The sequence below is a fragment of the Neomonachus schauinslandi genome, chromosome 5 (assembly GCF_002201575.2).
Source record: "Neomonachus schauinslandi chromosome 5, ASM220157v2, whole genome shotgun sequence".
Taxonomy (NCBI): domain Eukaryota; kingdom Metazoa; phylum Chordata; class Mammalia; order Carnivora; family Phocidae; genus Neomonachus; species Neomonachus schauinslandi.
In genome coordinates, this window is record NC_058407.1 from 257531 (window position 1) to 268847 (window position 11317).

Sequence of the window (11317 nt, forward strand, 5' to 3'; positions counted from 1 at the left end):
CGGCGCCTGCCTTCCCCGGGGGCGGGGGCGGCGGGGGGAGGGGGCCTGAGCCGGGAGGGAAGCGGGGGTGGCAAGGGGGCTGCGCCGGAGGCGGGGGCCGGGAGGGCTCAGGGCCAGCCGGGGGCCGGGGGCGAGGGGACTGTACGGGTCCCGGGGTGAGGTGGAAGGGTTCGTGCGGAGGGCCTGGGCCGCCCCACAGGGCGGGGGCCCTGGGGGCTGTGCGGGGGGTGTGGGGAGTCCTAGGCCTTGGCGTGGGGGGAGTGGCTGAGCCGCGAGGGCCGCGCCGCCCTTCGGCTGCGTGCGAGCATCCGCGGACCACCGAGGAAGATTCCGCGAGCGGGGGGTCGTGAAGCTGGGGTGGGGTCCGCGTTGGGTACAAGGACCAGAGAGGGCAGGAAGGGGAGAGAAAAACAGGAGAATTAATTTCCGGGGGTGGCAGCTTCTCCCCCATTCGACCGACCTCCCTGCCCCACTCAAGGCCCGGGGGAGATGACAGTGACCAACCCTGCCCCGGTCCTGGGTGTGAGACGGAGGAGACATCGGGGCCAGGGAGGGGCTGGGGCTCTCCCACACACAGCAAGAGCCAATTAACCCTCCGACTTAACCCTTACGACCACCCTGAATAGTGTTCAGCGCGGCTTCCCGCATCCCCAGCCGAGTTTGGCGAGTTCGCTCTGGACTCCCAAGGCCGCCTCTTCTCCTCCCCACTCTCCAGGCCCCCTGGTCTGCCTAGACCAACGCCTGTCGCCCCCTTCCCGTCACCTTAGCGACGACAGGATGGGGGCGCGACCTATGAGGACAGGCTTAGGGGAGGGGGCGCTACTACTCTCCACCTGCAACGGGGAAGTGAATTTTAGTTTTACACGTTGTCGTGGCAACGCGGGAGGGGGTGATGAGTGGGCGGAGAAGAGGGGAGCGCAGTAAAGAAACTAGCTCAAGCACCACCGCCCCATTGGAGCGTGCCACCCCCCAACACTGATAACCCTCACAGAACTACCCCAATGCTGCAAAACCTGTGCCCCCAAGACCCCTGAGAGCAAAGAGCAGCCCTAAATGTCGGAATATCCCTGATCTCCGGAGAAACAGCTCCTGACTCCCACAGAACTCCCCGACATGCCTTGACTGTGCCCCCAAAGAAAGGCCCTGACCCCCACAGCGGAGCTGCTCGCTCTCTCACTGGACGCACTTGATACTGTTCACAGAACAACCGAGCATGGGCACACCCTCTGGTCCCCGGTAGAAAAGAGTCCCTGCCCTCCCCCACCCCCCAGCCTCACCCAGCCTTTTCCAAGAACAGCCCTGGATCCCCTGAGGCTCCCAGCAATAAACTTGAATGAACCCCCTACACACAGAAAACCTCCCTACTCCTCCCCATGACAACCTGGAAACACCCTAACCCCACAGGTACGGTACTTGGCACCCCCTCCAAGAACAGATCCCTCCCCACAGAGCCACCTTGACCACTACCTGCCCACCACAAAGCCCCCCTCCCCCCAATACCCACTCCTCTGCCCCCAGAACCTTCTCTGATCACCCCAGAGCAAGGCCCTCTTCCCAAGGACCAGCCCTAACCCCTGAGGGAGCCCTGGCTCTCTCCTCTTCCATCCACTACCCCTTTAGGAAAAAATCTCTGCCTCCCAGGACTCCACTGACCCCACAGAGCCGAATCTCCAGCGCTGTCTGTGGGTCTGGTCCTGCTTTCTCTTCAAGCCTGGGCGGACCCTCCCTGCCCGGAAGTGTGGCCCCAGGATGCCCAGACCTCCCACCCCCTTGTCCAGACTCTTCCCAAGGCCACTGGCCTGGCCAGAGTGGGGGAGCTGAGGGTCCCCTGGGGACTGGGGCAGGATGGGAGGGCTGGGGAAAGGGGGGAGCAGGAAGGGGCCTGTCAGAAGGCCACTTTATCGGCAGGAAGCACCTTGGGAAGCACAAGGGTTGGATTTCCTGTGGCCCAGCCCCGGAGAGAGGAAACGAGTGCTTCCCAGCCCCCTCTCCTGTCTCCACTATCTTCCTGCCCCCATCCCCCACCAAGTCACCAGGCCCACAATTCCTGCCTACCCTGCCCTCCCCATCCCTCCCACCACAACCCCCACCTGCCTTTACTCCCAGCTGCCAGCCTTTCATCCCACTGTGGCTGGCTGCTAGGCCAGGAACATGCTTGCTAGAGTCCTTGGTTCGGGGTGGATGAAGGAAGGAGGCCAAGAGGAGGCTGCATCTTTCCTCACCACCAGTCCGAGCAGCCCAGACCTCTGCACTAGCCCTGCCAACCTGCCCACCCAGCCTGGACCTCAAGGGAGCCCCTTCAGCCTCCCAGGCCTCCCTCTACCAACCTACTGCCCTGGGTGAGTCCCACTCTAGTCCTGCACTGCTGCCATAAAATCTTTTGGGAGAAAATCTCATATTTTGCTGATCGGCAACCAACAGATTTTTGGTCTCCAGGCTCAGCTGGGCCTAGCACTGCCCAGGGAGATACCAGAGCCCTTGCTCAGTTCTATACTGGTTCCACAAACTGCCTGGCACATAGGATGGGCACATAATGAATGAATTCCAAGCCTGCACATTCCCCCAGCTCTACCACCACCCCAGCAAACAGCAAAAATAACAGAACCCAGAAGCACTTTACCCACATTACGTCCTTGCATCCCCGCAGCATGGTGGGTTTACAGAGGATGAAGCCAAAGGATAGTGGGTGTCTTTGCCCTTTATTTTGTTGAGAATAAAAGAACCAGGCCCCTCACCACGTCCTCTATAACTCCTGAGCAGCCCCTTGCCCAGCAAACTCCACCTCTCAGGAAGAGCCACCCTTTGCCTGCCACTGCCCACCTCCCTGTCCCAGCCCAGCCCCCTCTGCACTCCTATCTCTGTCCAGTCACCAGACCCATGGCCCTTTGCTTCCCACTCCTTCCATCCAGGCCAAGATTCCAGAAAGATGTTTCTCACCCTCCCTGCTTCTTTTCCACATTCTCCCACCACACATATTCAGATGCAAACAGGCCTCATAGGGCCTTGGGGGAATTCATGTGGGCAAAGCACCTAGAACAGTGCCTGGCACATCCCCAGATAGCCCCCTGCCCACAACCATGCAGCTGCCCCCAGGCCCACAGGCCACACAAAGGCCCTTGCCCCACCCCACCCTGTACCCTCTCCCTCCTTGGCCTCCCAAACCTCAGTCATCTGATGCCCTTGATGTAATGCCCTGCACCTTCACATTCTTAAGCCCCTTCCAGCATCTGTGGTCCATACCCTCCTGGCCCTTGTGGTGGGCTCCTCTCCTGGCAAAGTTTTTTGCCTCCTTTCACCTCCTTTTATTGCCCGTCCCTCCTTTCACACTCCTGGGGCCCACTTCCTCACCCAAATCCCAACTCTGCCCTCCCTCAGCAGCTTCTCCCAGCTCCCCCACTCCCCCTTGGTTTCCATGACAACTTCGTGGGGCATTCTGTTCTCAGCCCTCCACTGACTGCCCTTCTTCTCTCCTGTCTACACTTTTCTTCCCATGCTCCTCCACCCCTCTTACTCTGATCTATTTCTCTTTCTTCCGCAGCACCTATTCTAACACACTCTAATTCACTTACTTACTGTTCATTGTGGTTCACTGATGTGTCCATGGCCCAGGAGTGGTGCCTGGTACACAGTAGATGCTCCGCATTTTGCCAAGTCGATAAATCAAAGCTTCAACCTACAAGCTCTTCACACCCAACTTTCTCTGCGGATCAGACCCTCTCCCAAACTCCAGAGCAGTTTGTGTGAGGCAGGAATTCTTGGATGTCGAGTTGACTGTATAACTGTCTGAGTCTGGTGTATTTTTTTTGGCTAAATTTTTTATTCCCTCTACTTATTTAATGTCTATCAATATCTTTAGGTTCCATTTCATCCTGAGTCTGGTATGTTAAGTTTTACTTTTCTGGGAATACGAATTATTTCTAAAGAATCAGCTTTTTGGGGGTACCTGGGTGGCTCAGTTGTCAAGCGTCTGCCCTTCGGCTCAGGTCATGATCCCAGGGTCCTGGGATGGAGCCCCGCATCGGGCTCCCTGCTCAGCGGGAAGCCCACTTCTCCCTCTCCCACTCCCCCTGCTTGTGTTCCCTCTCTCACTGTCTCTCTCTCTCTCTGTCAAATAAATAAATAAAATATTTAAAAAAAAAAAAGAATCAGCTTTTTATTTTGCTAATCATCTGTATTTTCTATTTTGTTTTATTCTGTTCTGTTTATCTCTACTTTTTTATTGTGTTATAATTCTTTTTCTAATTTCTTGAGTTGGATATTTAATTCAATTTTTAGTCTTTCTCTTTTCTGAGAGTAAGGTTTTAAGGTTATACATTTCCAAGTGGCACTTTAATGTCCCTTAAGTCTTGATAAGTAGTATTTTTAATTTCACATTGTTCTGATTTTCTAATACCAATTTTTTTGGCTTGGGAATTGCTGAAAGTATGCTTATTTACATTTTCAAATGTATACTAGGTTTTTTTTTGAGAGAGAGGACTAACCTTTAGTTATTGATTTATTTTATTGCATTATGGTCAGAGAAGGTGCTCTGCACAATACTGATCTTTTGGGATTGTGTGAAGACTTTCTTTGTAGCCATGTACATGGCTGTATTGGCTATTTCTATAAAAGTTTCCTATCTCTTCAATAGGAATTGTTGGATGCAAGGAGATGTAGATATAGATATATAATCTCCCTTATATCAAGCTTGTTAACTGTATTACTCAAATATTCCATGCGTTTTCTAATTTTGCGTCTACTTGATTATAAATTACCAAAAGAAATCGGTTAAAATCCCACTACTATGATGTTGGTTTTAGCAATCTCTCCATGAAATTTGCCAGATTTAATTTTATATTTTTGAGACTTGGTTTTTAAGTGCTAAGAGGTTTAGGATTATTATACCTTCCTGATAATTATTCCTTTTGTTATTATACAGTACCACTCTTTATCCCTAATAATGCTTTCTGCCTTAATTTTGCTTTTTCTAGTAATTAATCTACCACAGCCCTTTTTTGTGAGTATTGACCTCATATATCTTTTTCCATCCTTTTCCTTATATCTTAGGTATGCTTCTGATATATAGTCTGTGTAACTAGATTTTTTTTTTAAATCAATCTTACAGTTTTCGGCCTTTAATGGTATGTTTATTGTGATTGATGATAGGTTTTGATAGATTTTTACTATCTTATTTTGTGTTGTCTGTCTTTTTTCTCTGTGCTTCTTTTTCCTCCCTTCCTGTCCTCATTGGATGGATCAAGTGCTCTTTATTCCCCTTTCCCTCAACTCCCACTGGCTTGGAAGTTATGCATTCTCTATCACTTTCATAAATACACTTAAATTTTCAACCTGCATAATTAACAAATTCTAAAGTCAATTACTATCTCTACCTCCCGTCTATGTAATAATAAGAACTTAGATACTTTCACTGTAATCACTCCTCTCATTCCCTTGTCCCTGTCATTTTGCCTCCCAGGTGATCATTCTCATTGTTACGCTGTTGAGCAGTGGGTGCTGGTTTAGATTTGGCCACATGGTAGCCTGTTTCTTCACTCACTTTTCCTTCGAGGTTGAAGTCTTTTCTTCCCAAAAGCACATACTTGAGATATTTTTAATGAACGTTAGGTAGTGAAAAATTCTTTCAGTCTCTGAAATGTCTTATTTTGCTCTCTTTCCTGAGTGATAATTTAGCAATGTAGACTTCTAAATTGACAATTATTTTCCTCCCAGTATTTTTTTTCTCTGTGTGTGCTCTATTCTGGGTAATTTCCCAATTCTGACTTCCACCTCATTAATATTCTCTTTGTCTGTGTTTAATCTGCTATTAATTCTCCCCATATTGTTTTTTATGGAGTTTTCAATTTCAACAACCATAGATTTTATTTCTAGAAGCTCAATTTGGTACATTATCAAATCTGCTCACTCTTTCTTTATATTGGCTTTTGTCTTTTTTTTACTTAATGCAATTTTAAAACTTGTCTTTAATCATTTAAAAAATATTTATTTTTAAATTTCTAGTCAATAATTCTATTATATGACTTTTTTGGTGGTCTAATCTTGCTTTCTGTGGTGCCTACCAATTTTCACTCGTGGCAGGTTATTTCTGTGAGAATTTTGTGATTTGAAGTTATGAACTCAGTTGGGCCTATATTTATGTGGGGGTCCTAAGCAGCCAAATGTGTCCCTTCATAGGAGTACCACTATCCCAGGACTACTTTTATGTTAATTTCTTGGTTTGGTGGTCCTGGAGACTACAAAGAATAATATAACTCAAACTCCAAAACTGATGGGGGCAGGCAAGGATTACAACCTCACAGGGAGACTTTTCTACAGAGACCACCACAAAGCTTTATGAAAATTGCTTAAATAAAAAAAATATGCAATAAGAATTATGAAAATAAATTACTTACTAAGGTGTTTGAGCACTGCATGTCGTTCACTGGGCAAACTACTGTTACTGTTCTCATGACACAGATGAGGAAACAAAAGCCATCAAGAGTAAGTAACTTAATGTGTCCAAAGTCATGCATGGCTAGACAGTAGAGAATCCGGGACTTGAACCATGGCAGTGGGCATGTGACCCAAGCAGGGCAAGTGACAATCCTGCTCCGGGATTTTTGTTGTTGTTGTTGAAGATTTTATTTATTTATTTGAGAGAGAGGACACAAGCAGGGAGAGGGAGAAGGGGGCCAGACATGGGGCTTGATCTCAGGACCCCAGGACCATGACCTGAGCCAAACGCAGACACTTCACTGACTGAGCCACCCAGGTGCCCCTTACCCTGGGATTTTACTTCTTGTAACTGTTTCTCCACTCTTGGGTTACATAAGAGATGTGAACTCAGTAGCTACTGGTGACCAAGATTCCAGCCTTGAGAAGAGAGCAACACTGAGGTAAGTACAGATATGGGGGACAAGGAAGGTTCTGAAGGGGTAAGTCCCTAAACACTCCCTGAAATCTGAAAGCACGTCAGTTTTTCTTGAATTTGGTTTCAAGAGCCAATAAATTTCCCTTCTAGGTTGAGAGTCCACGTAATGGACAGGTTGAAGGGCTGTCCTTGGAGCAGGTGCCTGGATTAAAATCCCAGCTCAGCCTCCAAATACCCACGTGGCCTGGAAAATCTACCTAGCTTCCCTAGGTCTTTCCTGTGTCTCCAGAGCACCATTCGGCACTCTGATAAGTTGGAGATGATGGTAGGTATTGTATCATTCCCCCATTTATTCTGGCCACATGCCAGGTCCTGTTTCAGTCACTGGGCATAAGGCAAGCACTTGCCTTCAGAGCTCACAGGTTGGCTCCTGGCCTTCTGGGCCATTGTGCAGGCTAGATGAGAGAAGTGGATATGAAATGCTTACCATAGGCCTGGTACACAATAAACACTCTAATTTTTATTAACATCATAAAGCTAATTCAGATTTGGTTTCTGTCATCTCAACCCGAGTGCCTTCTAATGAGCATTCTTCATACATAGTGGCAAAACTTGGAGTGATGTGAAGGGGTGACTGATCTTTGTTGTATATTCTTAGAAAAAGCATTAGATTTTAAATATTATTTTAACAATGAAATTAAAAGTCAGAAATATCTGCCTAATTAATTTCACATTTAGGATTCCAATTACCTTTTCTTTCAAGACTGTGAGTTTTACCCACATGTTTACCTCTCCCCTGCAAAGGTCACTGACAATTCAAGAACTATGTGGGTTTTTTATTATTATGATAAATAATACATAACATCAAAGTTACCATCTTAACCATTTTTAAGTGTACAATACTGTAGTGTTAAAAAGAATGATGTATATTTTTAAATAATAAATCCATCCCTGTATTGGAAGACAGGCACATAGATTGCGAATGGAATAGCAGTTTACAGGGATCTCTAGAAGACATAATACAGACGGGATCAGAAGATGGAAAAGCCAACAAAAGCTGAATCATTGACTACACAGACGCAAGGACAAGAAGGCTGCTGGGGAAGAAAACTGTCTCGGCACAGTGGGACCCTGCTGGAGTGGGGTGGGGTTCACTGAGTCTAGCGGTAGGGCACTGAACTGCTCCCTATGTATAGTGGAGGGGGCAGGAGAGACCTCTGGGCCAGAGAAGTGGACTGTCACTGCAGAGAGGGCTTAGCTTTAGAAAAACAAAAAACAAAAAACAGTGATTCCTAGCCGCCCCCCTTCTCAACTTTCTCAGTGACAGGGCAGCCCTGGCCTACTTTCTGCCAGAGTACCCTTCCACCTACTCATCCCTGCCCTCCATCCTGAAGGGAAGCCCTTCTAGGGATGAGCTTCACCCTTCATTCTTTTTGTTCTGTGTAAGATTCCGTTTTATGAAAATACCACATTTGGGGGCACCTGGGTGGCTCAGTCGGTTGAACACCCAACTCTTGATCTCAGCTCAGGTCATGATTTCAAGGTCATGAGATTGAGCCCCACATCAGGCTGAGGGTGGAGCCTGCTTTGGATTCTGTCTCCCTCGCCCTCTGCCCCTCTCCCGCATGTGTGCTCTCTCTATCTCTCTCTCAAAATAAATAAAGTTAGTAAAGAAAAAAGAAAATACCACATTTTGCCTATCAGTTCATCTGTTAAAATACATATTTGGGTTGTTTCCAATTTGGGACAATTATGAATAAAACTGCTACGAACATTTGTATGTAAGTTTTTGTGTGGACTTTTGCTTTTGTTTCTCTTGGGTAAATACTTAGAGAGAGAATGGCTATGTCTTATGGTAGATATATGCTAACTTTTTAAGAAATTAGCAAGGAGTTTTACAAAATGGTACTATCATTTTAAATTCCAACTTTTTCCATTTCCTCCACATCCTTGCCAACACTTGGCATTGACTGTTTTTTGTTTTTTTTTTTAATTCTGACCATTTTAATGGATGTGTAGCAGTATCTTCTTGTCTGTTTAAATCTGCATTTCCCTGATGATACTGAGCCTCCTTTGGCATGCTTATAGACCATTCACATGCTTTCTTTTGTGACATGTCTGTTGGAGTCTATTGCCCATTTTTTAAAAACTAAGTAGTTGACTTACTGAAATTTAGTATCTCTATATACTCTGGACACAAGTTTTTTGTCTAAAGTTCTCTAATTTTGTTGCTTGCCTTTTCAAAGGCATTCTCTTTCAAAGAATAAAAGACTTTAATTATTATAGAATCAATTCACATTTTTTCTTTTTTTGGCATATTTGTTATGTCCTAAGAAATCTCTGCCTACCACAAAATCACAAAAATTTTCCTCTACATTTTCATCTAGAAGTTTTAGTTGTAACATTTAGGTCTATGATTAATTTCAAGTTAGTTTTTATTTGTGGTGTCAAAAAAGGTTGATATTTGTGTTTTCCATTTTGGGATGTCCATTTGTTTGGGGCTACTTTTCAAATTATTTCAAAATATTTTTTATTATGGTAAAATATATATAACATAAAATATACCATTTTAACCATTTTAAGTGTATAGTTAAATGGCATTAAGTACATTTTCATTATTGTGCAACCATCTCTACCGTCCATTTGTCTCCAGAACTTTTTCATTATCCCACACAGAAACTGTGCCCATTACGCAGTAACTCTCCGTCCTTCTCTGCCCAGATCCTGGACCCACTATTCCGTCCTGTCTCTGTGGATCTTACTGCTTTAGAGTCCTCCCAACACCATTTTCACCATTTTTTAAAAGACTTTACTTTTCCACTGAATTGCCTTTCCACCTTTGTTGAAAACCAGCTGATCACATATATGCAAGTCTATTCCTGATTTTCTATTCTTTTCTTTCAATCTACATTTATACTTTCACTAATACCAGATTTCTTAATTTCTATAAAGTCTTGAAATCAAGTAGTATAAGCCCTACAACTTTGTTCTTTTGTAATTTTGTGGGCTATTCTAGGTCATTTTCATGTCCATATAAATTTTAGAATCAGCTTGTCAGTTTCTACAAAATTTTTTTTTAACCTGATGGGAATTTTATTGGTACTGAATTACATCTATTAATATATCTAGAAGGAATGGATTCTTAATATTGGATCATCCAATGTGTGATCATGGTAAATCCCCTCATTTATTTTGGTCTTCCTTAATTTATCTCAGCAAGGCTTAGTAGTTTTCAGTGTAGAATTCTTACACATTTTTGTTAAATTTATTCCTAAGAATTTTGTTATTTCACATTATTGCAAATGAAAATTTCATTTCATTTTTTATTTTTAGAGCTTTTTTAATTATTTTTCACATATAGTGTTATATTAATTTCATGTGTACAATATAGTGATTCAACAATTCTATACATTACTCAGTGCTCATTGTGATAAGTGTACTCTTAGTCCCCTTCACCTATTTCACCCATCCCCCTACGCCCACCCCTCCCTTCTGGTAACCATCAGTTTGTTCTCTATAGTTAGTACTATTTTTTTGTTGGTCTCTATTTTTCTTTGTTCATTTGTTTTGTTTCTAAGTTCATTTTATAATTGTTTGTTGCTAGTATATACAAATACAACTGATTTTTGTATATAAACTTGGTAGCCTGTAAACTTGTTAAACTCATTTAGTTCTAGTAGCATTTTTTATAGGTTCCTTAGGATTTTCTACATAATCAGGTCATCAATAAATAACAAAATACTTTCTCCTTTTGAATTTTCTGCCTTTTATTTATTTTTCTTGCCTTATTGCAATGGCTAGGACCACCAATACAGTGTCATATAGAAGTGGTAAGAGCAAGCAGCCTGGCTTTGCTCTCCGTCATGGGAGGAAAATGTTTGATATTTCACCGTTAAGTATGATATTATCTGAAGGTTTTTTGTAGATGGGCTTTACTAGATTTAGAAGGTCCTCTTCTAGTTATCATCTTCAGAGAGTTTTTCATCATGAACAGATGTCTGACCTCCTTAAGGAACTTTTTTGAAAGCTTACTCAATAACTCTGCTTTATCTCATTGGCCAGAATGGGTCTGGCTGCAAGTGAGCTTAGGAAACGAAGTTCTTTCTTAGGTGAACATATTAATACCTCCCAACAAAATCAGGGCTCTTCTAATAAGGAAGAAAGCATGATGGATATTAGAATACGCAGGTAGCAATCTGTCACCCTGTGTATACAACTCGAGATTAAAGTTATTTACACTCCACATTTTTAACTTACTATTCTATTGTCATCTGGGTTCTACTGCTGACATTGAAATAAATCCTGTTTTAAGTTGTTATTCTTTCTGTAGGTAATTTGTTCTTTCTGGATGCTTTTAAGAGCCTGTTGTCTTTAATATGATTCAATTTCAATTTATGTGTAGGTCTTGTTTTAGTTTTAGTTGTCCTGTTTGGGATTTGTTAAGATTCCAGAGTCTTAGGGCTTATGTCT

General features: G+C 44.1%; 1 protein-coding gene across 1 annotated transcript in view; it reads right to left on the reverse strand.

The window, feature by feature from the left end:
• The window catches only part of SHANK3 (SH3 and multiple ankyrin repeat domains 3), a 52101-nt gene extending 48521 nt beyond the window's left edge, over nucleotides 1-3580 (reverse strand). The window contains exon 1 of the mRNA XM_044915749.1: nucleotides 3574-3580. Coding sequence (XP_044771684.1) covers nucleotides 3574-3580 — 7 coding nt within the window. The remainder of the gene's footprint in view (nucleotides 1-3573) is intronic.
• Nucleotides 3581-11317: the final 7737 nt, after the last annotated feature.